Source organism: Setaria viridis, chromosome 8 (assembly GCF_005286985.2).
Source record: "Setaria viridis chromosome 8, Setaria_viridis_v4.0, whole genome shotgun sequence".
NCBI lineage: Eukaryota > Viridiplantae > Streptophyta > Magnoliopsida > Poales > Poaceae > Setaria > Setaria viridis.
Genome location: NC_048270.2, coordinates 3,184,572 through 3,211,530, shown reverse-complemented (window position 1 = coordinate 3,211,530; position 26,959 = coordinate 3,184,572). Strand labels below are relative to the sequence as shown.

At 49.5% G+C, this 26,959-nt stretch overlaps 2 protein-coding genes across 7 annotated transcripts; one reads left to right on the top strand and one right to left on the bottom strand.

Moving 5' to 3' along the window:
* The first annotated feature begins 324 nt into the window (after positions 1-324).
* Positions 325-9,306, top strand: LOC140223628 (uncharacterized). The gene is made up of 4 exons (XM_072295667.1): positions 325-676; positions 764-1,234; positions 1,421-1,996; positions 9,211-9,306. Exons 1-4 carry the CDS (start codon positions 404-406, stop codon positions 9,304-9,306), a joined length of 1,416 nt encoding a protein of 471 aa, XP_072151768.1. The 5' UTR covers positions 325-403.
* A 2,623-nt stretch (positions 9,307-11,929) lies between these two features.
* On the bottom strand, positions 11,930-26,043 carry LOC117866166 (uncharacterized). Of its 6 annotated transcripts, none has more exons than XM_034750312.2 (9): positions 23,558-26,043; positions 23,159-23,438; positions 19,483-19,865; positions 16,153-17,304; positions 15,452-16,051; positions 15,243-15,317; positions 14,225-15,139; positions 13,204-13,800; positions 11,930-13,097 (listed from the first exon to the last, which is right to left on the bottom strand). In XM_034750312.2, the coding sequence occupies exons 3-9, from the start codon at positions 19,852-19,854 to the stop codon at positions 12,264-12,266; spliced, it is 4,545 nt and encodes a 1,514-aa protein (XP_034606203.1). In that variant the 5' UTR covers positions 19,855-19,865; positions 23,159-23,438; positions 23,558-26,043; the 3' UTR covers positions 11,930-12,263. The 6 variants fall into 6 exon arrangements, with proteins under 6 accessions (XP_034606203.1, XP_034606201.1, XP_034606202.1 ...); XM_034750310.2 differs by lacking the exon at positions 23,159-23,438 and having other exon boundaries at positions 23,558-23,972; positions 25,724-26,043; XM_034750311.2 differs by lacking the exon at positions 23,159-23,438 and having other exon boundaries at positions 23,558-23,944; positions 25,724-26,043.
* Between the last annotated feature and the right edge of the window lie 916 nt (positions 26,044-26,959).

Below are 26,959 nucleotides of genomic sequence, written 5' to 3'. Positions count from 1 at the left end.
TGAAGTAATCCGGAGCCCAAATGCTACAGGAAGGATCGCAAAGTGGGCGCTTGAGCTTATGGACCAGGGTATCACATACATCCCCCGCACCGCCATCAAGTCCCAGGCACTTGCCGACTTCGTGGCTGAGTGGACGGAGGTACAAGCACCGTCGGCGCCAGAGGAGCAGGAGTACTGGACGCTGTACTTCGACGGGTCACTGATGAGGGCCCGCGCCGGAGCAGGCCTCGTCTTCATCTCTCCATTGGGCATACGCATCAGGTACATGATCCGCCTCCATTTTCCTGCATCCAATAATGTCGCTGAGTATGAAGCCCTACTCAACGGGCTCCGCATCGCCATCGAGCTGGGTATCCGTCGGCTAGATGTCCGGGGCGATTCCCAGTTGGTCGTCGGACAAGTCATGAAGGAGTGGAGCTGCCACGACCCCAAAATGGCAGCCTACTGCAACGAGGTCCGTAAGCTCGAGGACAAGTTCGACGGGTTGGAGCTCAACCACGTCGCAAGGCGCTTCAACGAAGCCGCTGACGAGCTGGCGAAGGCGGCGTCCGGCCGGATGCCCGTCCCCGACGGCGTTTTCGTTAGCGACCAGATGAAGCCTTCAATCCGTTATCTGGAGCCGGCAGGGGTCGGTGAAGCACCCCCAGCCCTGGGATTGGGACCCGAGCCAGGGGAGGTCGGCGATACGCCACCTGTCCCGGACCCGAGCATCGGTCCCGAGGGAATCAACGCCGCCTTACCCGACCCGGCCCTGGAAGCCAAGCCGTCCGACCCCGTGGTCATGGAAATCACGGCAGACCCCACGGCGGGGGCTGACCCCCCAATCGACTGGAGAACCCCGTACCTCGACTACCTGGTCCGCGGCACGCTCCCGGCAGACAAAACAGAGGCCCGCAGGATCGCGCGCCGTGCAAAATCCTTCACCATTATCGACCGGGAGCTCTACAAGAGAAGTCACACTGGGATCCTCCAGCGCTGCATCCCGGTCGAGCAAGGAAAGGCGCTGATCCAGGATATCCACGCCGGGGCTTGTGGTCACCACGCCGCGCCAAGGACGCTCGTTGGTAACGCCTTCCGACAAGGTTTTTACTGGCCAACTGCGGTCACGGATGCTACCCAGGTAGTCCGCACCTGTGAAGGATGCCAGTTCTTTGCCCGCCAAACTCACCTTCCCGCGCAGGCGTTGCAAACCATCCCCATCACGTGGCCGTTTGCGGTCTGGGGGCTGGATCTCGTCGGACCCTTCAAAAAGGCGCCCGGGGGCTTCACCCATCTGCTCGTCGCTGTCGACAAGTTCTCCAAATGGATCGAAGCAAGTCCAGTGGCGCAAATCAGGTCCGAGCAGGCGGTACAGTTCTTCACTGACATCATCCACCGCTTCGGGATCCCAAATTTCATCATCACCGACAACGGCACGCAGTTCACCGGGAAGAGATTTCTCGAGTTCTGCGACGACCACCACATTCGAGTGGATTGGGCGGCAGTGGCGCACCCCCGCACGAACGGACAAGTCGAGCGAGCCAACGGCATGATACTCCAGGGTCTCAAGCCACGGATCTTCGACCGCCTTAAAAAGTTCGGAGGACGGTGGGTTGCGGAGCTTCCAGCAGTCCTCTGGAGCTTGAGGACGACCCCCAACCGGGTGACGGGTTTCACCCCGTTCTTCATGATCTACGGATCAGAGGCCATTTTGCCCACCGACCTAGAGTACGGGTCACCGAGGGTCAAGGCATACGACGAACAGGGAAACCAGGCATCACTCGAGGACGCACAAGATCAACTCGACGAGGCGCGAGACGTAGCCCTACTACATTCGGCTAAATACCAGCAGGCCCTACGGCGTTACCACAGCCGCAGGATACAAGGCTGCGCCTTCAACGTCGGTGATTTAGTGCTCCGCCTCGTCCAGGACAACAGGGGTCGGCACAAGTTGACTCCCCCATGGGAAGGCCCGTTCATCGTCGTACAAGTACTACGACCCGGCACCTACAAGCTGGCAACTCCCGACGGGCAAATCTTCAGCAACGCCTGGAACATAGAACAGCTAAGGCGCTTTTACCCATAGCTTTTATTTCCAAGTTCTGCATAAACTTGCCGTCATTTCCGTTCTTTCCGTTCAAGCTCAGGGGCATCCGACCCTGGCCTCGTTCCAGGGCCGCATACCCCTCGGGGGCTACCAGTTTTGTTCTTTTGCGAAAAAAGAAACCCCGAGCCGCCTCGGTTCAGGCCTTTTTCGTTAAAGCTCAGGGGTATCCGACCCTGGCCTTGCTCCAGGACCGCATACCCCTCAAGGGCTATCAGGGGTCCCGACCCCAGCCCCTTGGCGCCACCTAAAAGAAACGGTTTTTTCTTTTTCAAACCGAACACTCCCTTTCTAGACCTTTGGACGCAAAAAGAGAAGGATGTGTGAACGGTGCTCAGGCAAGACTTGATCGGACCGCGAAAAAACCTACGCCCCAGCGGCTACGGCACCTTCGCTCATCAAAACTTACTGACACACCCGGCAACACATTCTAAGCTTTCGAGCCCAAAAGAACAACAAAGGGAATCGGGTTCTTTCATGCAACAAAAAGTCATAGAACAGGCCCGTATGGCCGACGCAAAATGAGTTCAAGGACTGACATAATTACAAACTTTTTGGGGCGCGAGCCCGGTACAGCTAACTTGCAGAGGGGTCGGCAGGAGGGGCGGCTTCATCCTCCAGGAGCTTCGTGAGGGCCTCCGCCGGCGCAGTCACCGTGGCATCAATCTCGTCCAGCTCAGCTTCGGTGTAGCCCGCGGTGTACCCTTCAGTCATCTCGGCAAAGTTGATGCTAGAATAGTGAGAGCCGAAGACCCCGAAGGCTCGCTGCACGCCAAGGTGAAGCGCGTCCACGGCGATCTCGCGACGACGACGGCGCACCCCGAGGACACGAGCCGGCAGAGAGCTCGACCCCTCCTCCGGAGCTACGCCAAAGTCGTCACAAACGACACGAACCGCATCTCGCAGGGCGCTATGCTCGCCGCGCTCCTCGTCGAGCAGACCCCGCAACTTGGCGATTTCACTTGCAGAATCCATCCAGAAAATCCCACCAAGTCAAAGAACAGAGCACGAACGACACGGGAACGCGGGAACGGAAAAAACCTCACCGTCGGCCTGGGTCTTCAGCTCACACTCCCGGTCAGCCCCTCGGGACACGGCGGACTGAAGCCCCTGCACCTGCTAGCGAAGCTGACTGGTCTCTGTATGGAGGGCTTCACGCTCCCCCCTCAGCTGCGCAAGCTCCTCGGCGTCGCGGCGGGCCCTCTCAGCAGCAGCTTTAAGCCCCTCGGCATCGCGGCGGGCCCTTTCGGCGATGGCCTGGAACTCCTCGAGGTCGAGGCGGGCCTTCTCGGTGACGGCTTGGAGCCTGGCCTCTGCACACCGCGTCTCCTCCAACGCCGCCCGCTCACGCCCTTGCAGGTCGCGAATGACCCCCTGGGCGGCGCTGATTTGCAGGGATAGGTCCCTGGTACGCTCCCTTTCGGTATTGAAGCGATCCTAGAGACCCTGCTGCCGCCGGAGGAAATCAGATTTCCCCCGACTGCCCTCTTGGAGAGCTTGCAAAGCAACACGCCGTTAAGGCAAAAAAGCAAAGGGGAGGCGCTCGTCACCAACAGTAGAAGTCAGATACCTGGCTGCCAGGGAGGACGGTGTTGCCTAGAACTCCCAGCGCTGAAGACAGAGCCGCCTGGACCTGGGCGATGCCGCCCTGCACCGCCTGCCACTTGTGCCACTCGGCGGCGTCATCCAGCGCGAAGAGGTGCCTCGGCGGGTCATCGCAGGATGACCAGCGGAGGACAGACCCTCTACACGCCCTCGGGACGGAGGAAGCCGAGGCCGAGGCAGGAGCCGACCCTGACGCTGCCGCCGAGGTCGGCACCATGGCACTAGATGCCGTCGGGTCCACCGACGGCCCCAGCACCTGCACGCTCGTCGCCACCAAGGCCGTAAGCGGTATCGCGGTGGGAACCTCCGCCTTAGCCGCCGGAGTCACTCCCACGGGGATGATCGGGGCGGAGGTCCCTGCCTCCGTCACCACTGCCTCCGCCGCTGCCGCGCCCTCGGGAGCAGGCGCTCCCTCCGCCTCTGATCCCGCCGCGGCTGCGGGGGCATCCGTCCTACCTCCCGTCGCCGCCGTCTCCTCTGCCTCGTCGGCATCGAGGTCGATCACCTCCCCGGCCTGAGAGCCCGGGGGGATCGCGCCCTGAGCTGAAGGGGCGACTGGAGGAACCGAAGGCGGAGTAGAGTCCGCTCCCCCTCCCGCGGCTGACGCCGCCGCTGCTCCGCCAGCCACCTCCACAGGGGCCACCTCCGCGGGGGGATCCGCGGCCGCACCAGGAACCCCGCCGCTCGCCGCGGGCGGGGCCGCGGCCCGCCCCCCGAAGCAGGTCGACAACCGCAGCGCCTTCTTGGGCGCCAACTGCAGGGTGAGGCCGCGGGGAGTAGTGCTGCACATCAGCGACCAGGCGTCATCAGAAACAAACGAAAAAAGAGGAGAGAAACGACATGCAGGGAAGGCCAACTTACGTCCTCGAAGCATAAGGGCGGCGCGCGCGCTTCGACTCGGAGCCAGACGCTGACCCTGGGGCATCCGGCAACGGCTGCTTGTCGCCACTTCGCTACCCTCCGGCAGCGGGCACGGCGGTGGAGGCAGGCTCCACGGACCCCCGAGGAGCGCCCTGAACGGGCTCCTGGGGAGCGCCCCGCGCCGGACCCAAAGCTGCGGCGGGGGCAGGCTCCGAAGACCCCCGAGGGGCGCTCCGTGTCGACACCAGGGGGGCACCCCTTGCCGACCCCGGGGGAGCGTCCCGCGCCCGCTCCTGGGGGACGCCCTGCGCAGACCCCGGGGGAGCGTCCCGCGCCCGCTCCTGGGGGACGCCCTGCGCCGACCCCTGGGAGGCGTCCCGCACCTACTCCCGAGGGACGTCCTGCGCCGACCCCTGGGGGGCGGCCCGCGCCAGCTCCTGGGGCGCGCGCTGTTCTGGCCATTGAGGCACAGCCCCAGGGCCTGGAGGAGCCGAAGCCCGGGTGGACGCCTCCCCCGCTTCACCTCCCGCGGCCGTCTGCGGGGGCGCCTCACGAATCACCAAGGCCCCCAAACGGGGGGGAACCAGATCCTCCTCCCCCTCTTCATCATCTTCTTCATCTTCATCCTCTTCATCATCATCATCGTCGTCGTCAGACACGACCGTCCCCCTCCGCCGCCACTGGAACTCCTTGGCGGCCTTCTTCCGCTTCCTCGCCGTCTCCTTGTCCTTTCGGCGCTTCTGCGCCTCGGCTTGGAGACGATTGCGAGCTCTCCGCTCGGCATCTTCTGGCACCGGCGGAAGGGAGACCGCGACCCGGGTTAGCGAGCCCTGCAAACGCAAAACAGCTCCGCGTCAAAGCGACAAGTAGCAGGACACATAGGAGGGAAGACGATGCCCCAACTCCTTACCAGGTCTATGAAGCCCGCCTCCGGGCGCATCGGCGGGTGCCCGGGAATCGGGTACTCGACGTCCTTGTCCTCCAGCGCCTCCCGAAGCTGTTGCCGGATCTCGGAGGCGGCAAGCGCGCCCATCGCCAGGGCGGTACCCTCGGTCGGCGTGTCAGGGGTCATGGCGCCAAGCGGTCGGGTCCGGAGCATCAGCGGCGCCACCCGTCGAGCGTGGTACGCTCCGATGACCCCGACGCCGGTGAGCCCGCTCCTCTTTAGCTGCTTGATAGCCTGCACCAGGTTGGAGAACCGCTTCTTCTCCTTCTCCACCGGCCCGTACGCCCATACCTCCGGCGCCGCGTCGATGGTGCGGCCGGTGAAAGCCGGCAGGGGGGAATCCGGGTAGCTCTTCACGTAGAACCACTGGTTGTGCCACCCCTTGTGGGACACCGAGGTCTTCACTGTCATATACTCCTTAGAGCGAGTATGACGGAGATGGATCCCGACGCACCCGATCGGCACCGGAGGCGATCGCTGCTGGCTCCCGGCTTTCCCCACCTTCTGGTACAAACTCACTGTGAAAAAGTATTTCCACAGCGAGAAGTGGGGCTCGATACCCACGAATCCCTCGCACAGCGTGACGAACGCCGCAATGTGCTGGATCCCGTTGGGGTTGAGGTGCTGGAGCTCGAGCCCATAGTGGTGGAGGAGCCCGCGGAAGAAGCGGCTCGGGGGAGAAGCGAACCCCCGCTCGTGGAAGTGAGCGAAGGAGACGACGTAGCCGGGGGGAGGCGACGGAACTTGCTCCGTCCCCGGCAGCTCCCACTCGCCCACCGCCGTCCTCTCGTAGAGGAGACCCTTCCGCACCAGGCCCTCGGCGCGCGAGGAGGTGAAGTGAGAAACCCCCCAGGAACCCATCGCCGGAGGAGGGAAGAGATCGACGGGGACGGGAAGAAGAGCGCGCGGCTTGGAGCGGAGGAAACGAGGCGAGCGCGGATGAACTGAGCGTGAGGCTGGGAGGCAAGAAGGCTCGAATGCGGAAGGAAGGCGGAACCGGCGCGGCAAACTCCTGCTTTTATAGGAAAAGTAACGGGGAAGCCAAATCGACGCCCCGGCCGCCATAAATGCAGCGCCAGGTACGCCCCTGCCACGCCCGTTTCCTTTTCGAAAACCACGCGCACGATCGGCCGCGAAAACATCCTATCCTCCTCGTTTCGCGGGACGGCGCTCCCCATAACTCCACTTCCCGGGTAGCGCGCCCACGACGCCCTCCACGTTCGGCCCAGGCGCAACGACTGCTCCGATTCCGGCCCAAGGCCCACAGGGAGGTAAGAAAGGGATACGGGGCTGAAAACGCCCCTACGGCCCATTACGGTCCAGGGGTTCGAAAGCTGGCCCGACACGGGTTCGACAGCTGCCTCAGGACATGCCCCGAGCAAGGGGTGAGAAGGGACGGGCCCGCTAGCGGCCAATACCTAGGCGAGCGAAAGCCAAGGGCGTCCCGATCTCACGTTCGAGTCCCACCCGGTATAAAATTCATGGTTTTTCCACGGGGAAAGGCAAGGAGCCCCCAGATCCGGTCGAACGGATCCGGGAACTATATGAACTGGCCGACGGGAAATTGGAGTGCGCCACCAGCTTGGCCCGAGCCGTACCCCCCCGAATGGGGACCGGGACTCCACTCGAACCTACCCGTTTGCAGCTCAAACGAGCACCACGGTTCGTCCAACGCGGATAACGTGGCCCGGCTCAACCCCTCCGTCCTAGCGAACGGACATCTGAGGGATAACGATCAAAAGTCGACCTAGCCTCCCGATCGGTTTCCTGCAACGAGCAGGAGCTCGGGGGCCAGTTTCGCAACCAACTACCACGCGTGTGGTCACAATTCGTAGGTTCCCCAGCTAGGCTGAAACAAGCCAAACGCGCCATAAAACAGAGCCCGTGGCGAAACAGCGAAAGAAGCCTCCGGAGGAGCACTTTTGCTCCACCACAGGCTCGGGGGCTACTGTTGGGGGAAAATATTAACGATCCCCTAAGACACCACTTAAGGAGGCACACACGGAGGCCTGGGTCCACCTAGACGTGATCAAGGTTCCGCCTCGCCCGACCAAGATGCCAGGATCGGGAACGTCCGACCCCCCTCCGCAAAGTTTCCGCCTCGCCCGACTGCGGCCCTAGGGTCGGGGGCGCCCGACCCCTCGTCACAAAGTTCCGCCTCGTCCGACCCCAAGCGAAGGGGTCGGGCACGCTAAGGCCCCCGAGGCAGGCATCCCCCTCGGATACGGTCCAGACGGACGAAACAGACAAAATCCTGTGGGTCCCCCCGTCGGCCTTGCCATAAATACGCTGCAGGCCTGGCAGAGGGAAGGGATGACCGCGCTCCTCACGCAACCTGTCACAAGTACCCGTGCACGACCACACTGTACAGGCTACAGTGCTGGCGGCTGACTCCCATTCGCCGCAGGGTACTCATGGCCTGCGCCGGCCGGAGCGAAGGAGAGACCGGCCTGTCCTCGGGCCCCGCGCGCCCTCAGGCCCTGCACAGCAAAGATGTGACACCCTCTCTCCAGGAGCCATCATTTGAACAACAGCATCCACCGTCCTCCCCAACAGACACCAAGATAACGACGGAACGCCCTCATCATGACCCGACGCTTACGGGTATCGAAGAAGCTATCTGTAGGGAGCCGCAACAGTTGGCACACGGCGGCCTCCCCTTCCGGCATGCACGCCGACGTTCGCCAGGGGCCGGCAGAGGCGTCGGGCGCCTAAGAGCCTGCTCCTCCTCCCTGCAGTGTTTTTTACCATTCTAAGCTTTACTCTTTACAGTCCTCTTCACCCGATCCCAACTGTAACTCTGGCCACCCCCCTTGCGATATAAAAGGAGGGATCCAGGGCCGGAGGGGGGATCGGCTTTTTCTCTCACAAGCCACAGCACACAACGACTCTCTCGGAGAACACAAGCACAAAAGAGACTTGGGACCAGTCCCTCTCTCGTCGATCTGTAACCTCCTACTACAGAACCCCGCGTGGGCAATACAAGCATCCTCGATACTGGACGTAGGGCTTCCCTTGCCCGAACCAGTCTAAACCCGTGTCTCCCACGCAACCACCTGATGCTTACGCGCATAAAAGAAATTTACTAGTCTAAGTGTTGATCTGCCGATCTTGACAACGACACTCCTCCTTGTAGATGATCTGGTCTCGTTTCCCATCGAAGATGATGATGGTCGTGCTAATGATCTCAAGGTTGGCACGCATGGCCAATAGCTCCACTTGGGATCGACCATGGCCTTGGGCATTGTCAGCCTCCCTCGGTTGCTACCTTCTTGGGGCATTCAGGGGTTGGGTATGCCAGCCGACGCCACTGGTCTCCCGGTGTTGGCTAGTAGTGCCATGTGCACCACCACTACCGGTGCCGCCGGCCTCCCTAGATCGGCTAGCTAGAAGAAGCATGTCCACCACCACCACCACCACTGCCACCAGTGCTGCTGGCCTCCCTAGATCGGCTAGAAGAAGCATGTCCACCACCACCACCACTACCACCACTGCCACTGACCCTTGAGGATCTGCTTGCAGTGCTGCTGCCGCCGGTCTCCCCAGATCCGTCGTCGGTGTCATTGGCCGAGGGTGGGGGTGGATGCTAATTTTTGGGCAGGGGTTTACGGAGCATGAGGCAAATGGCTTGTAACTGAGAAATGGGGGGTGTCTCAAGGTAGCCTCCACTCTTCCACTTCTACAACTTGTATGACATCTTCCTCCATCCCTATAGGTAATCTTCCACCATTTCCTTGGTTACTTTCATGCCATTGTTGCTCCACCCGAGTGCAATGGAGCTATGGAGAGGGTTCTCCTTGCGGACTTGTAGACTACGACGAGCAGGCCCGCCAGTGCCACCCTAGCACTCATATTGATGCCAGCCACCTGATCTGAGTGGCTCGACAGAATGCATGGCATTCATTGTGAAGCCATTGTCCAGCTTCACATCCGTTAGTTTTTTCACGATATTATCACTTGTAACTGAAGCCCCACTTTTGGATCTCGGTGCGATGATGGTACCCTTCGGAGATGACAAATATCCTCTTCTCGTCGTCGTCAAGAAGCTTGTGCAGAACATCTTGGTTAGTAAAGAAGCCAAGGATGTACACGTTGTCATCCTGCATGACTAGGGTTGTTGACAATGTTGGTTGTCCCTCGCCCTGCTTCACTTGCAGCTTGATGTGAAGCCACCTTGCCGGTTGAGTATGATGCTTGGGGAGCAATGGGTGTTCTCGGGTGGAGTAGACATTTAACAAGTTGTGGCTGTCCAAGATGTCCTCGCGATCCGCATGGTGAGTGAGAATCCAACCGTACGTATTAGAGTAGGCAAAATAGGCGATTTGATCCCTAAACTATTAGCCGACGATCAAGTTCATCCCTCAACTTTCAGTTAGGTCAATCCAGTCCTCCAACTTCAATTTTCGAGTTCAATCTCAACCTTCGTCCTAGATGGCTATCCATGTCGGTATGCCACATCCTTTGAGGGACGAACTTGGCCCTTGAGCATGAAAATGTCTATTTTGCCATTAGAGTACAACACAAGCGATTCCCAAGAGAATGGTGAATCAGCAACAACCGGTGACAAATCTTACTATTACTAATTGGAGATTCCTTTTGATGCCTCCACATGAAGCCACCAGGATCTTAGGTGGACGCTCTAGACTTCTTTTTAAAATTGTCAAAGAAGCGAAACATCTAGCCATCTATTCGGTAGACTTAAATCATCATAGCCATCATATCTATTATGTTTATAAAAAATTACCCACTTATGCCATTATGAACATAGTCTAAATTAACCCCCTAAATCTATATCTAAATTACCCACCTCTACCATTATATAAAATAAACAAAAATGACCCCTAATCTTCATCTAAACTACCCACTAATGCCATTATTCAAAATAATTTAAAATAACCCCCTAAATTTGCATCTAAATTTCCCACCACTAATATTTTAAAAATATCTTAAATTAACCCCTTAAATTTGCATCTAAATTACCCACACATGCCATTATTAAAATTTTGGATCCAAATCACCTTCATCATTAAAAATAGATCGAGTGGTACACCAAGATATGATTCTAAATTTTCTATTTTTTGACATTATTGGTATAGAAAATAATAATTAAGATATATACGACATGATATGTATCACCATTTATAAGTATATAGTGGATGTGATTGGAATATATATTTACGTATTAAATTATAGCTCAAACTTAGGGTTTATTAAAAAATTCAAGCACATATATGCAATGCACAGTGAAAAAAGAAAAATTATAAATATGGATGGAAACATTATAAAGTAATTACTAATTACTGTGTATCACAATCGGTTGAAGATAATAATTATATATCCATATAAGTATTGTGTTAGAATATTTAACAAATGAGAGCGAGAGAGATAGAGAGAGAGAGATATCAAGGTGACAATTTTGATCGTTAACTATGTACCCTCATTTTTTCAACTGGAGACTCCGCATTAATTTTCACAAGACATGCTAGGAAAAAAGATAAGTACTAGAAATTCTCACAAAAATAAGAAACATCCAAGTATCAATCCTATAGATCTAAGGATCATATTTATAGCCAATGGTCTATTATATTTTCAAAAAAATATCCATCACTGCCATTATAAAAATATTGTAAAGTAAATCCCTAAATGATATCTTTAATTACCCACCACTGCCGTTATCAAAAATAATTTAAAGTAACCCTATAATCTTCATCTAAATTATCCATACTTATCATTATAAAAATAACTTAAAATGTCTTTCTAATTTTTATCTAAATAACCGACGTATTTCATTATTAAAAATAACCAAAATAAACATCTAAATCTAATATAATTATCTTCATATTTATTATATAGAAATATTTAAAAGTAAACAAATATATGATAATTCTGCTATTTTTGATATATATAGAAATACTAAGTTAAGGTATTTATGCATGATGTGTGTCACTGTGTAGACCATTTATGCATGTATGGGAGGAAGCGATGTAAAATAATGATTTTCATGTTAAACACAATGTACGGAGGCGCATTGTAAAGTTAAAAAAGTATGAATACGGATGCAAAAGTGTATAGAATAATTATCAATCAAATGTCAATCACAACGGGGGTATTGTGTTAGAATATTAAATAAATAAGAGAGTCGTACATAAATAATTTTGATTATTAGTTAGTGAGTCTAAATTTAAAATTATTAGCTCGCGTGGGAGCACGGGTTGATGAACTTTTACTACTAATTGCCAAACAGTTAGCTACAAGGGGAAATGAACTACAGTGGTCTTCTTGTGCACTTGAAAATGAAAACCGGAATCCAGTTACTACAAGTGGAAAAAAAGTATCGAAGCATAGCTGGGAAGAGAAAGTTGATTGCAAACTTCAACTGATAGTTCGGAACAAAAGAATGATATGAGGACATAGACCCAGCAGATTGCAACAGCTAGGACAAAGAGATGACAAGTATTATTGTGAACCAAATACCGTTCGTTCCATGCTGAACCAAAACACCGTTTACATTTGCATCTGTTTGTTATATTGTCGGTTTACAGTATCGATCAAAGCAAACACTAGCTTAAATGATCACACACAGACTGGACTGGAGGTCATGATTCATATCATATTGTAAAAGAAGAGTAAACACAAGGGGTAACTGATTTGAGAAACATTCAGGGGCCAAGCATGATGATGTCAAAAAAAAAAAGGGGGATACAGGTAACCTGATTTGGCGGAGCGACACGCACGGTTCCGCCCAGGTTAGATAGGCTGCTGGATCCATCAAAACCGACGCATCCGTTCAGCAGAGCAGAGGTGAACGACGTCCAGTGCATCTTCTGGGCTCTTGATTCCGATCCTCTCTAGTCGCTCATCTTTCATCCATGTACGGTAGCTGTCTTCCTTCCAGTCCTGCAGGGCGCTTGATATGCGGTTCCAATTCTTAATGTAACCCTCCAGTTCCTTGGTGAGTCCCGCCCCGTTCTTCCAGCCACTTTCGATGTGTTTGAGGACGGGATTCAACCTCGCCGAATCGCAGACCATGACGCTCAGGCACACCAGTGCCACCCTGGCATCGTAGTATTTATCACCACCCGCCTCTAATTTTCCTAGGTGGACATGTGGGTGGAAGCGTGAAAGAACGCGCACGGCGTTAACCGCGGTGGTTTTGCCCAGCCCCTGGGTCTCGGAGGCCAGTTTACCCACGATTCCCTCATGGGAATTCACACCCAATATACTGTCGTACCCGTAGCCCCAGTGTAGATTTACTTGAGATGACAACCACTTTTTGTAGTCTTCAGGGCGGTACCAAAGACGATATTCGTTCTCGTTTGTGAAGCCATGGACGCGCAAGTCGTCCATCCCGATGGCTAGGGTTACTGAAGTTCCCTCGCCCGCCACTTGAAGCTTGATGTGAAGCCACCTGTCCATTCGGTCGCTGAGCAGTAGTGGGTGTTGTCGGGTGGAGAGTTTGGGGTGTTCGGGACCATCCAAGATACCCTCATGGTCTGGGTGGTTGGTGAGAATGCGACAGAGAGCCATTATGAACCCACGATACGACCTTGCATCTCCGATGGTGTACACTACTTCATGTTGATGCTCGTACGTAATTTCTTCCTGCAGTACGGGAACTTAGTTAAGGGAAGAAGGATAGTGATAATAAAGATCTTGAATGTTTGATGCAAGCGACTAACAAGTGCGGTCTAATCTCCTCGATGTTTACCTGTGGGTACCATGTGACATTCACTTCAACTTCGCCACCATCGACTACGTGACATTGGCTCAAAATTCCATTGGCTATGCAGAGGTCGGCTCTCAAATTCTTGATCCCTTGGTTGTTGGAAGTTTCAATCTCCAGGTCCACCTTTATGCGAAGATCCGTACCATATGGCACAGCAAGGACATTCCTTGCCAGCTGAAGAAGGATCATCGAGTCGTTGTCGGTAGAGGAGAAAGACTGACACGTCCTCTTTTCAGGCCTGAAGAGGATGCTCCTGTTGTCTTCTTCGTCTTCGAAGCCATCGATGAGCGCGGTGATTTCACCTCCGATGCCAACAGCGCTGTGCTCATCGTTGAGGCGCAGCTTGACCTGCACAGTGGCCTTTAGGGCGTTGGACATCACTGCGTAGGTCACTTTCGCTATGTTGCCCATATCGTGGCTCATGGGTGGTTTGTCAACTTGGGCAGCGTGCTGGGGGTTATAGCAATCCCATTTAAATACCATAGGACCGGCGTCGGGGATGTCAATTTTGATGGCGAAGCACAAGTACGCCGAGATTCCTGTGTAGGGTCCAGTCAGAACCAAATTCTCCGTTGTTCCCTGCATTCATGTACTGATTGACACTAATTAGGAGGCATGTGCTAAATTTTAGCACCTGTCACATCGGATGTTTGACACTAATTAGGAGTATTAAACATAGCCTAATTACAAAACTAATTGCACAACCCCTAGGCTAAATCGCGAGACGAATCTATTAAGCCTAATTAGTCCATGATTTGACAATGTGGTGCTACAGTAACCATTCGCTAATGATGGATTAATTAGGCTTAATAGATTCGTCTCGCGATTTAGCCTAGGGGTTGTGCAATTAGTTTTGTAATTAGACTATGTTTAATACTCCTAATTAGTGTCCAAACATCCGATGTGACATGTGCTAAAATTTAGCACTTGCTATCCAAACACCCCCTTAAATATCGTCGCTTGAACGATGTGAAAATGTTGATGTAACACACACACACAGTACCTGTTCTCTTTGCTTGCTGTGCCTGTAGATGATCTGGCCTCTTTTCCCGTCGAAGACAATGATTTTCGTGCCGACGACCCCAAGGTCGGCATGTATGGATAATAGTTCCACTCGGGGGCGGCCAGCATGGGGGTAAATAACATTAGGTAGCTGGGTGTTAAGCACGAGGCGAGTGGCTTGTAGCTCCGAAATGGGGTGCGGCCAATAATCAAAGTTACTAATCTTCCACTTCTGCAGGTTGCGTGACATATCCCCATATTTCCGCACATAACGATCCATCAGTTGCTCGGTGAATCCCGTGCCGTTGCTCCACCCACCTGCAATAGCGTCGCGGAGAGGATTCATCCTTGCGGACTCGCAGACCACGACGATCAGGCCCGCAAGTGCCACCCTGGCGCTCTTCTCACCATCCACCTCAACATCTGGGTGGGTGGAGCTCGACAGCCTTCGCACAGCTTCAATCGCGAAGGACATGCCCAGCCCCTCAGTTACCAGTTTAGCCGTGGCTTCACTGCCATCTTGGACGTTCAGTATGGTGTTGTATGTGAGGCCCCAGTATAGGGGGTGGGGATTGTATTCATCTTCTGGGATCATATTGACAGTACTGTCCTTGGTTTCGAGAAGCTCGTAGCAAACTCCTTCCTGGTTCATGAAGCCATGGACGTACAAGTCGTCATCCCGTATGAGTAGGGTTGTCGACAATGTTTTCTTGTCCTCCACCACTTCTAGCTTGATGTGAAGCCATCTCGCCGGTTGTTCAGCACGCTGCTTGGCGAGCACTGGGCGTTCCAAGATATCCTCTTGGTCTGGGTGTTCGGCGACAAAGCGACGTAGATTCATTATGAATCGAGTGAAGGACACTTCATCTCCGATGGTGTACAACAAATCAGGTTCACGCCTAGACATCATTTTGGCCTGCAGTACGGAAATTTAGTTAAAAGAGAAGGAAAGAGAAGGAAAGAGATCGTAAATCTCATCAAAGTTCGGTCCAAGAAACTATTATAGTGGTCACTATTACCTCCACTGGGTGACTTGGTTCCTGCTCGCCCATCTCTTCACTGGTTTGCTCCGGTGGGTGACTTGGTCGTGAGATCTGTAGTATAATATAATAATAGATCAAATGGAGGACATGACTATTCGTTTAAAAAAGGAGAAAGTGGAAATGGTCTTCCATGCATGTCCGGTGCAGCAGCTAGTGCTCTGCTCGCTAGTCTATTCAATGTTTACCTCCGGGTACCAGGCGATGTCCACTCTAACTTCGTTGCCGTTGTCGCCTGGGCTACTTCGGCTCAAAGTTCCATTGTCAAATTTGAGAGCAACTTTCAAAGGCTTGGGCCCCTGGCCGTTGGGAGTTTCCATCTTCAGGTCCACCTCTATGTGGAGCACCTTACCACATGGCACCGCAACCACATTCCTCGCCAGCTGAAGAAGGAACGAGTCGCCGTCGCGGGAGAAACACTGACCTGCCCCTTGTGTCTGTTTGAATAGGATGCTACCGACTTTGAAACCCTCGATGCGCGCTTTGATTTCACCATGGACGTCATTGAGAGTGTGCCCATCCTTGAGCCTCAGCATGACCTGCACAGTGGCCTCCAGGGCGTTGGACATCACCGCGTAGGTGACCTCTGCTACCTTGCTGCCGTTCGGAGCTTTGATGTCGCCGTAGGAGGGTTCCATGGCATCCACTTGTTTGGCGTTACGGGGGAGATAGCAATCCCATTCGAATCTGGCGGGATCGGCGTTTGGGATGTCAACTTTGATGGTGAAGCTCCCGTACGCTGAGATGCCTCTGTAGGGTCCAGTCAGCACCAAATCCTCCGTTGTTCCCTGCATGCAAGCACTGATTGATTAATATAATATATATGCATGCTTGGATGTGAAAAGATTTATATGGATGGATACCAGACATTAGGCATGATATATTATACCTCTTCTCCTTGCTGCGCATGCCTGTAGATGATCTGGCCACGTTTCCTGTCGAAGACGATGATTTTCGTGCCAACGACCCTTAGATCGGCACGCACGGCCAACAGCTCCACCAGGGGTCGGCCATGGCCCAGGGTGTCGTCAGCCTCCCCGGTGTTTTTGGAGTTGTCGGAGTTCCTGCCAGCATCGCCATCCTCCTCGGAAGATGTGGAAGGATCAGGGTTGCCATCGTCATTACCTTCTTTTTTGCCGGCGTTACCGTTATTGTTGCCGGCGTGACCGTTATTGTTGTTTTGGTTGCCGGCGTTACCGCCAGCATCGCTAGATGTGGAAGGATCAGGGTTGCCATCGTCATTACCCTCTGTTTTAGGTGGAGGTGCGTTGAGCACGAGGTGCATGGCTTGTAGCTGCGGAATGGGATTCAAGTTGGCATAGTTTTCACTCTTCCACTTCCGTAGCTTGCCTGACGTCTTCCCATAATAGCCCCACACGTATTTACGCATCAGTTCCTCACTGAATCCTTCGCCGGTGCTCCACCCACGTGCAAAGGAGTCGTGGAGAGGATTCAACCTTGCGGACTCGCAGACCAGGACGATCAGGCCCCCCAGTGCCAGCTTGCCGTTTGTCATACCAGTCACCTCATCATTTGGGTGCCTGGGGCCTGACAGCCTGCGCACGGCCTTCATAGCGAAGTCACGACCCAGACCCGCGTTGGTCAGTTTGTGCACAATTTCATTGTCGGTGGCTCCCAGCATGGATTTGTAACTGACGGTCCAATCTAGGTCTTCGATATCATTATGGTGTCGTCGAGGGATAATGGCTTCGCTTGCAGTTTTGCTGTCGATAAGCCTGTACAATTTTCCATTTTGGTCCATGAAGCCACATACGTATAAGCTGTCAACCCGCATGATTAGGGTTATCGCCCTCCTCGCCACTTGCAGCTTGACGTGAAGCCACGGAGGTTCTTCAGCATGCTGCTTAGTGAGCACTGGGTGTTGTCGGCTGGTGGAGAGATTTATTGAGAATTTGTCCAAGATGTCCTCGCGGTCTTTGTGGTCAGCGAGGATGCGACGTAGAACCATTATAAACTCAGTGAACGACATTGCATCTCCGATGGTGTACACTACAGTTAGAAAGCCAGGCACCGTTGTGACCTGTATAACGGGAATTTAGTTAAAACAAGAAGGAAGGTGATAATAAATATCTTTGACAGAATAGCTGTTTTTATTGTTCGAAAAAAATAGCTGTTTTTGTCCTTAAACTTTCGACAAGGCTCAGTTTTATCCATCAGCTACCCAAACGACCATTTCAGTATTCAAACTTCTCCACACGGCTCAGTTTAATTAGTCTTTCCTCCTACGTGTTTCGTCCATGAGCTATGGTTCATAAAATAACCTTTCTACCCTCTGAATGCAAGGTACAAACGGCTACACAAGAACATCCACTTTATACTACAGGGAACCACTCGACCTACGGGGTAAGATAGCCTTCAAATTTTTTTTAAAGAAAAGATCTTCTCACACAAGCCGAGAAAATCCCCAAACCTCTACCCCACATTTACACAAGGGCCCGTAACCCTTGTGAAACTACCACTAGGCTGACGACCACTGCAACTACCCCCGAGTAGGAGGACCCAAACCAATCACAGCTATGATCTGGGCCGGACCTTGACATGTGCTTTGATTATAGTGACAAATGAGGGAATTGTTTTAACCCTAGCTTGAAAGTCGCTTCCACGGGGAGTCGAACCCAAGACTTGAGGAGTGCTACTGAGGCCATCTATCCAACTCAGCTAAAGGCCCGTTCGCTACTATAGGGAACCACAATGCCAAAACTTATTTATGTCGTGCATGTGTGAAATTCAATATTTGTTAAATGTAAATGCCTATTATGGAAAATCTTTGGCATTTTTTCTTCAATGGCTTATTCCATGTCACTTCTATCAACATGCTTTTTCAGCCTAATATAGATGTCCCTATTTTTAGCGTATTTTCTAGTAATATATATTGGTTCACACACACACAAAGATGACAAAAAGAAAACATAGCTTCTATCTACAGAATTTTTTCACAAAAAGAGATTATTACGCATGTATGATAAATCCAAGGCTCTCCAAATGATAGTATTTGTTCGCACAATATTATAATTCCTATCGAGCTAGATGGACTAGTTTCTCAATTTTAAATAGGATTAACTCAGTCCTAAAAAACAGAATTTCGATTCAGTTACTCAAGCACTCCCTCCTTTAAAAATTCAAGCCCTACGTTAAATTCCTCCAACTTTGAATAGATTTATAGAAAAAAATAATAACTTTATTTTACGAACCATAACTGATTGGATGTTAAGTTGCTGATGAGGTGTACCCACATGGCAAAACATGTATGATGGAAGACTAAATTGATATGTGTGGAGAAGTTTAAAGACTGAAACAATCATTTTAATAATTAATAAAGAATTATGAGTCTAAGCTGAAAGATCAAGGACAAAAATCAGCTATTCCGCTGATATATTTATTTTTGGGGTAGCAGCTAGTGGCCGCTAATCTCTTGAAGAGAAAATTCTTTATTTGACACTAGAAGATGACTCAATTCCTTTCTTGACATTGAAAAATTTTCTGCCCTGTATATAACACCTAGTTCTATCTTTTATTCCTTATTTGACATTTTCATCACTTTTGTCACTTTAGTCGAATAAAACAACCATCAAATCACCTCCACAACTCATGAAACGTTTTTTTTGACAATAGAACAAATGAAGATTAATCCATTTTGTTTAAAAACATACATAGAGAATTTTTATTGTATGAAAATACTTTCAAAAATTATGGAGATGTAGTCATTTATAAAAATATTTTCCATCATAAGTTACATAGAGAATTACAAGGTTCTTCTAAAATTTCCCAAGTTTACAGTTCTTCGTAATTCTCTATATAAGTTTTGCTAGAAAATAATTTAATAAGTTACTACATCTGATGTGAGAAATATTAGTTATTTTCATATAATTTTACAAGTTTTTTTGGTACCATAAAAATTTAGATAATTTATAAAAGTAACCTAATTTGGTCAATTTTAATTTGAAATCATACATCTAAATGCATTCAAAATAAAAATGGGTTCATATTTATTTGTTTCATCACTACCAAAAGTTTCATGATTTTTGAATGTGATTTGGAGATCGTTTCATCTGACTTAACTAATAAAGTGTCGGAAATGTTAAATAAGAAGTGAAAGTTAGAAGTCGGTGACAATTAGGAAAGAAAAACTTTTCAGGATCAAGGAATCGAGTCATATTTCAGTGTCAAATAAGAAATTTCCTCTCTCTTCAATGTTTACCTCCACTGGGTGACTGAGCACTTCAATTCCCGGCTGATGAGTCGCTTCAATGTTTCCCCACTCGACGGTCACTTCAACAACATTTTGGTCGTCGACTTCGTGAGTTTTACTCTGAGTATTTCCATGAACAAATTGGAGAAATTTCTTGACCTGGCCGTTCGTCATGGAAGTTTTAAGCACTTTGCCATGTGGCACCGCAACCGTATACTCAAGCCCACCATTCACCTGGTGGCGCCCGACTTGATTTTCACCGATGAACGTGTTGATTGTACCCGTGTACACATAGCTGAGCTGCCCATTCTCCTTTTTTATGAAACGGACCCGCACTTTGGCCTTGGACATCCTCGGGTCAGTGGTTTTCACATCTCCCATGGCGTGTTCCACTGCAGCACACGAATTTAATTTCTTAGTGACATGGGGCTAGCGTAGAGACTAGAATTTTTTTAGTACGGGGTACGGAGTACTTCCCTTTACCACACCCTCTTGACAAATCCCAATGTGCGTTTAGTAATTTGCTCATTATATGTACGTTAATCAGGGGCTTGAATCCACCTAGCTAGAGCCATCCAGCTAATATTAGCTCTAACTGATACCTCCCAGCTAGCTAGCTAACAACTATCCAGCTAACTGCCCACACCCAGCTAATTATTAGTTTAAGCTCATTCAAGTAGCTAGTGCCTCTCTACCCCTATAATTCTACCAAATTTTTGTTTCCTATGTCCACCCCACCAAGTAGCGATGCTGGCCTGTGCTGGCCAGGCTTGCCAGGTGCAACACCGCTTTGTTTGCTTCGCGTATCCGGTAGCCAGGTTCAGTGGAGATTTTGATTGGTTCACTGTCCTGCTAACGTGTAGCAACCTTTTCTCCTCACACGCTCGCCGAAGCGACTCATTCTAGCACCGGGCGAGCCAGGCCCGGCGGAAACCGATTCCCACGTTTCTCCAGAGCCTGGCCACGGGAGTGCCTTTGCATGTAGCGAGCCTGACCCGGTCCCAGGATCAGGCAACCAATCTAGCGTTGCCTGCATCCCGCGAGCTTGGTTTGACCGCTTGCAGGGAACTAATCACCCCTTAATGTATTTTCCTCGTGCAGGAAGATTCAAAGCGAGTAAACTTAAAGAATATTGAATGTAAATTGTTTGAATGTTGGCTTGACATGAAGTACGGCATTTTGCATTGTGTAAACTTCAAGAAAATGTTTTTCTGGTTTTTTATTTATATTATCAAATATTACTGTAGCGTTTGGGGATATACTGTTCATTCCAGTTTACATTATTTACGTCCCAATTGTGTGACTTTTAAGAATTTGTGCAGACCACAAGAATGAGCTACATGGCATTATTTCCTTGCCTTTTAAATTTATCCTATATAAGTGAATTGTATATATTTTCCAATGTATTTTAAAATTGTATATATTTTTCTCAGATATATACAGATGTCTTACTAATTACCATACTGATTGATCTTAAATTGAAACATCTTTTCAGTACCATGAGCATGCATGCTTTGACTGTTTACTTGCAGATGTTGTTTGCATGATCTCTTGCGTCGTTATTTGGAGAAAACATTTAGAAGCTGCTCAATATTTGCAGACCATGAGTTGACAGCATCATTATTTGGAGAAAAAATTTAGAAGCTGCTCAGTATTTGCAGATCATGAGTTGAAGCTGTCAGTTAACACTCGTGGCCAGCTCATGGAGTCTGAATTCTTGAAGCAGTTCATATGTTGACTCAGCGATAGTAGTAGTAAGGCAAATTGATTTCTGTGTTGTACTGTGAACTAAGTTTGTTCTGTAGCCATAATAATGCATATACAGATGGGAATGTATAATAACCAAGTTTGTTGAGATACAATAAGAATGAAAGATGGTTTCAGGAGATACATTCCTAAAGATGTTATTCTTAAACGATATAATATACTTTTGGCAAGAATTTTATTTTATCTCATTCTGTGCTTTATTTTCAAAATAATATATAGTGTCTTGGCTATCGCCGTAGCGTTAGCATGGGCATTGTACTAGTACATAAGGGTTTGGATAAATAATGAGTTTATAATATTTTGGCATAAAGCTAGAAACAATATATAGCTTGAACTAAATCACTGCTTGGGAAGTGAGTAGGTAGTGTTTGATTTTTTGATGGGATGGAGCGGAACCATCACATGCTGATTTTACTAGTGTTTAGTTTACTAGTCTAACAACTTGTGCTCCAGCTCCAGTACATGCTAATAGTTTTAAGGGTCATTGTATTAGAAAGTTATTTAAAAATTAGACGGCATAGCTAATAATTAAAATTATTTACCTACTAATGTCTCTCTCATTTATTTAATATTCTAACATAATACTTATATACATGTGTACTTATCTTTATTCACTTGGGATTGATTTTAGTTAGTAATTACCTTATACACTTTTTTTCACGGTCATACTTTTTTCATTTTTATCGCACCTCCATACCTTGTGTTTCCCATAAAAATTAGTATTTTTCATCTCTTTCTTCCATGGCTACATGGTAACACTTATCGTGCATATATATCTTAACCTATTATTTTTATATTAACAATAACATAAATGTGTAATTTAGAATCAAGTATTGGTTTACTTTTGGATATTTCTGTATATGAACATGCGGATAATTAGATTAAGATTTAGGTGTTTACTTAAGGTTATTTTTAATAACGACATAAGTTGTTAATTTAGATACAAATTTAAAAAAGTTTTTTAAATTACTTTTTAAATGATATTTATGGGTAATTTAGATGAAGATAATATAGGTGGGTATTTTAAATATAGGTTTAGCGATATCTAGACGCGCCCCAAATTCCGCACATCATGCACCCGTTTCCTGTCCTACAGTTTCAAAATAAAGGGCAAACAAACTTGTGGTCCATCCATTAGGCGATAGCGAAGCTGCCGTCCTTCACAGAGCCCACGGTGCCAACAGGGATGACGCAGGACGAGGCCAAAGTCCACTCCAAGAACCTTTATCACGCGTGCGTCAACGAAGGTAAAAACCGAGAGCTGTTGTGTTTGATTACATGCAATTAAGGACTAATTGTTGTTAATCAATCAAGATTAGCATCGGTTACAACTATTTGTTCACAATTAGGATGTGTTACTGCTTAATTGATCAGATTAGATCTTAACTATGGTTAATTAGTGCTCAAGTGTACCAATTAGTACCAAATTCGCCCAAATTATGCGCAAGTGGCTAGCAAATCGTGAGATTAAATGCACATCAGCAAGTTGAAGGAGAGAAATCAAAATAATCTCATATTCGTAAAAAGGGAAACCCCACGTTCGAGTAAATACCAAAATCAGAACCGTAGCACATAGCATCTTCAATAGATTTGCTATATTGGATGGCTATCCCTCAAACCTACCAAATGCCTAAAAAACGGCTCCAACAATACTACTATATGGATTGCTATCTCTAAAATCTTTAGGCTACTCCAATATGCAAATATACCAATTCAAAAAGAGCGGATGGCTAATTCCTCCTTCCACTAGCGAGAGAGCCAACCGCTAGGCTGAAGCTTCAGCGCCGCCTCCATCGCCACCCTCCCCCTCCCTACGCCGCCGCCATCCTTCCTGCCTCCGATCACCGGCGCCACCATGGAAGGGGACGAGCCCCTTCCTGCAGCCCCTTCATCACCACCCATCCCATGTCCTACTGACCTCGAATCAGCGACGATTTGTGGGCGGTGGCTCGTCGATTTGGCCGCCGGAGGATCTCGAGGGGCGAGCGCCGTTGTGCGGGCAAGCCCCGCAGGCCCAGCAGTGCTGCTCGCCGGCACCACGCGCAGCGCCTCCAGCCGCGGTCCCACGTAGCGCCACGAGCCGCCAGCCGCGGCCGCAGCCGCCTCCGGCGCGCCGCTGCCTCGCTCCCCTCCTTCCCGAGCTCTAGTGGCCGCTCTTGCAGAGGCAGAACAAGCGGCGCAGCTCGTCGATTCCCCTCCTTCCCAGAGGCAGAACAAGTGTATAAGAGTTATATAAAAATCCTCTCTCTCCTGTACCTAAAACAAATTTTTGATCCCCAATTTTACCAAAGTCGTTGGAGATGCTCTAAGGACTTACCTGGTTGACGGGAATGCATTGTGCGTGTGTGGTGAGTGTTGCTGCTCGTGGACGTCCTCATTCTTCTAATCTTCTCGACGGACTTGAGTTGCAGTCAGCTCGTCACAAGCGCCTCGAATCAAACAGACCATCGCGCGTTGTGCCGGCGTCTGGCTTCAGATCTTCCACAGCCGGAGGAGAAGCAACCCATGAAAGGTGGCTCGCCGTCGTTGTTGTCAGCCGCTGCCAGCGTCCACCACCGCGCCTGAGATGTGCTCGCCCCGCCAACGCAGCACGGCAGAGCCCATAGCCAGCGCACGATGCTGCCTACTTGACGCAGGGCTCACCTCGATGGAGGCACACGTGCAGCATGAGTTCGCCGCACGTGCGTGCCGGCGAGAAGAGCCGCTGCACCACCACCATTGCAGCGCCACCGCTATCAATTCGCATGAAAGAATGGAGGGGAGGAGAAGGAATGAATTAGGGTTTGAGAGGAGCCGGTGACCCGGTGTGCTGGTTTTTGTTCGAGGGACAGGCGATGCGAGTCGTTGATCAGGAATGGACGCAGCGCGGCAGAGCCCCTAGTCACCGTACGGTTGAGATCTTTCGGTGTTAGCAGGCCCTCGGGCGCTCGTGGGCAGAGGATGCAGGCCCAAGTGAAGTCCGTGTGTGTGGCTGGGAGGCTAATCAGACTGAGCCAGGTGCGGCTTGTGTTTTTTATCTTGTTGGGCTAAGAAACCAAAGTTTGGGCTAATATTTAATTCGGTGTGTAATTTAGGCACTTTAATTTTGTATATAATTCTGCACAACAAAAATGATTTTCTCACGGCAGGTTATATTAGATAATTTTGCACCCCGAGCGCAATTTGTCGAAGAAAGTTATACCGGTACCGTGTATCGAACTGTTGTGTGGGCGTCTAATCAACCGGTCGACGAGCAAGTCAATCCTAAGAAGGCCGGTCAGAGTATTTAACCCCGGCATCCTTCTGTTATGAGTTGCGAGTGGACTTGAGGACAGAACCAATGGCGCTTGTTGTATGACCCCTGCTGCAAAATGGTCTAAAACACCAACAGATCTACCCGGGGCTCCGATATGGCTTCCTATAGCTAGTTTAGGGCCCGTTTTGTTAGCCTGAAATCCATCCAGGAATCGTTCCAGCTGATCAAAGGTTATATAAATTAGCAAGCAATCTGACTAGGAATCGTTCCAGGCAACGGTTCCCTAGGAACCGAACGGCCCTTAGGGTTTTTAGGTTTAAGATCCACTAGACCCATCTAGCTTAGCCATTACACTTATGAATCCTTAACATTTCATGGGTTAGATGGTATGTATGCATGCTTGCTCACACGTATACTTCAACCTTTCTTATAACTAATTCAACAATACCTGACTTAACATTTTAGATAGTCTAATTAAATATTTTACAAAGATCAGATAATAGTCATGATTGACATGCTCCTCCACCTTATTTTAACCATCTATCTTTTTTCTAGATATTTTAACCATCTATCTACTATAGGATGGATCTCAAAGATTAAGACGTTTCATCAAGAAAAAACTTAGGAAAGTAATATAGAATTTCCCCGGACCCAATTGAAGTCCAAAATACAGAGCACACAAGCCCAAAAAACTCAGGCCAATCACGTACGATCGAGGCACATGACCAAAAGTCCCTCCGGTCAAATAAACCCGAAGCTTTTTTTGTCTCTCCTTTTTTCTCATTTTAAGCAAATTAATATATCACCCATGTGAACTATGTTTGGCCTGATTGTTTGGCCTAAATTCATCCAAAATCACAAGCCATCCATTCATCCTGGTTCCATCTTAATTTGAGATTATTTTATTTAGCGTTGTGCTTGTTTGTGTTTGTTTGCCAATTGCGCTGTTGAACCGTAGCTGATGGAGTGATTATTGTGATTGTGAAGGAGGACAAGACTGAAGATTATTAGTACCACAAACCAGAGTGCGAAGGCAAGTAACACGAGCACGAGTATGTATTATTGAGTGCAGTGAAAAATATACTGGAATAAGTTAAAAGAACTTCTTAAGTTTTTTAAAAAATAACATTCTTAATATTTCATCATAACAGCACACGGCCATCCTGCTATTAAGTTTTATTACTCAAGCAAGCTAGTACATACTGGAAGCAAAGAAGATCAGGAGCGGAAAGGAGGAACGTTAATTACCTTCTACGAATTGAATTGGCACTTGGAGTGGAAGCGGCGACGACCGCGAATCCGCGATGCGGCTGCTCCTCGTTGTACTATAGACTGCTCCTCAACTTGAGACTAGACTAGTAGTCCCGTTGCCACAGATGAGAGGTGCGTAGAGCCCCATGGTCCATATATGCATCCGAACCCGCATATATGGTCCATGGTCCCGTTTACCTTATACGAATTTGCCTGTGGGCGAACCCGCGATGCGGCTGATCCTCCTGGTATAGACTGCCTTCTGAATTCTGAACTACTAGACTACTAGGGGTGCTGTTGCCACATAGTGCGTGGAAGTGCTATATATGCATCGCCGGAAGAGTTGGTAAGGACTTGAGGGGACAGACGTTATTTACGAATTTTTTAGGGTTCCTAACCAAAATTCTCCGTTGACTGTAGGTGCCAAGGGTTGCATGGACGTGGTCTACCTTTTTATGCAAGTTGCAGGTTGCTTCCGGCCACAAATAATGTTTCTACTGGTATACACATGCAGGTACGGTGACTTAAAAAATCGCCAAGAGTAAAATCTACTGGTGGATCTCAAACTTGTCACGAGGTTACAGAACCACATCCACAAACTCGTCGCAGGGTGCCATTAGGTCTATGAACCTGCAGATTGCGTAAACATGTCCCTAAACTTGTTTTGGGATGCTATCTAGGTCCATAAGCTTGCAAGAACATATGTAGGAGTCCGATCTTAAGAACTAACGGCTCATACGCGAATTCCCATATTGCGTGCACCTCGACCTCTTTAATTGGAGCAATCGGTTCTGGAGACCAAACTCACACTAAGTCCCTCTTGCAAGTTTGTGTACCTAGATGGTACCTTCCAGCAAGTTTAGGGATGCACTTGTATGATCTGCGAGTTCAGGCACCCCGCAATAAGTTTAAAGATGCTCTTATACAATCTGTATATTCATGGATCTAGATGACACGTTGTGACAAGTTAATTAAGGAATGTCAATGAATTTAACTCAAGTACCAATTATAACTGAAAGTGTCCAACTTGCCCAATTTCATAGCGCCCACTGGGGTGAAGAGTGTTTCATATAGTGATATAGTACGCAAGTTGCAGGGTGGGTTTGAATTGGCTTGCGGCCGGCTTCCGGAGATACAATATCTTACGTCTGTTTAGACATATTTGGTCGGATGGGAGTGGGACATCCGACGACTCCACTCATTTAGTCTTCACAATAAATTAAGGGAAAACCA

Coding starts and splice junctions, on each gene's coding strand:
- LOC140223628 (XM_072295667.1), top strand. CDS start 404: ATGAAGGAGTGGAGCTGCCACGACCCCAAAATGGCAGCCTACTGCAAC. Junction 677..763: donor TGGGACCCGAGCCAGGGGAG/GTCGGCGATACG, acceptor CTGGAAGCCAAG/CCGTCCGACCCCGTGGTCAT. Junction 1,997..9,210: donor GACCCGGCACCTACAAGCTG/GCAACTCCCGAC, acceptor CCATCCCTATAG/GTAATCTTCCACCATTTCCT.
- LOC117866166 (XM_034750310.2), bottom strand. CDS start 23,618: ATGAGGACGTCCACGAGCAGCAACACTCACCACACACGCACAATGCAT. Junction 17,305..19,482: donor TGCTCAGTCACCCAGTGGAG/GTAAACATTGAA, acceptor CCCGTTATACAG/GTCACAACGGTGCCTGGCTT. Junction 15,140..15,242: donor AACCAAGTCACCCAGTGGAG/GTAATAGTGACC, acceptor TCCGTACTGCAG/GCCAAAATGATGTCTAGGCG.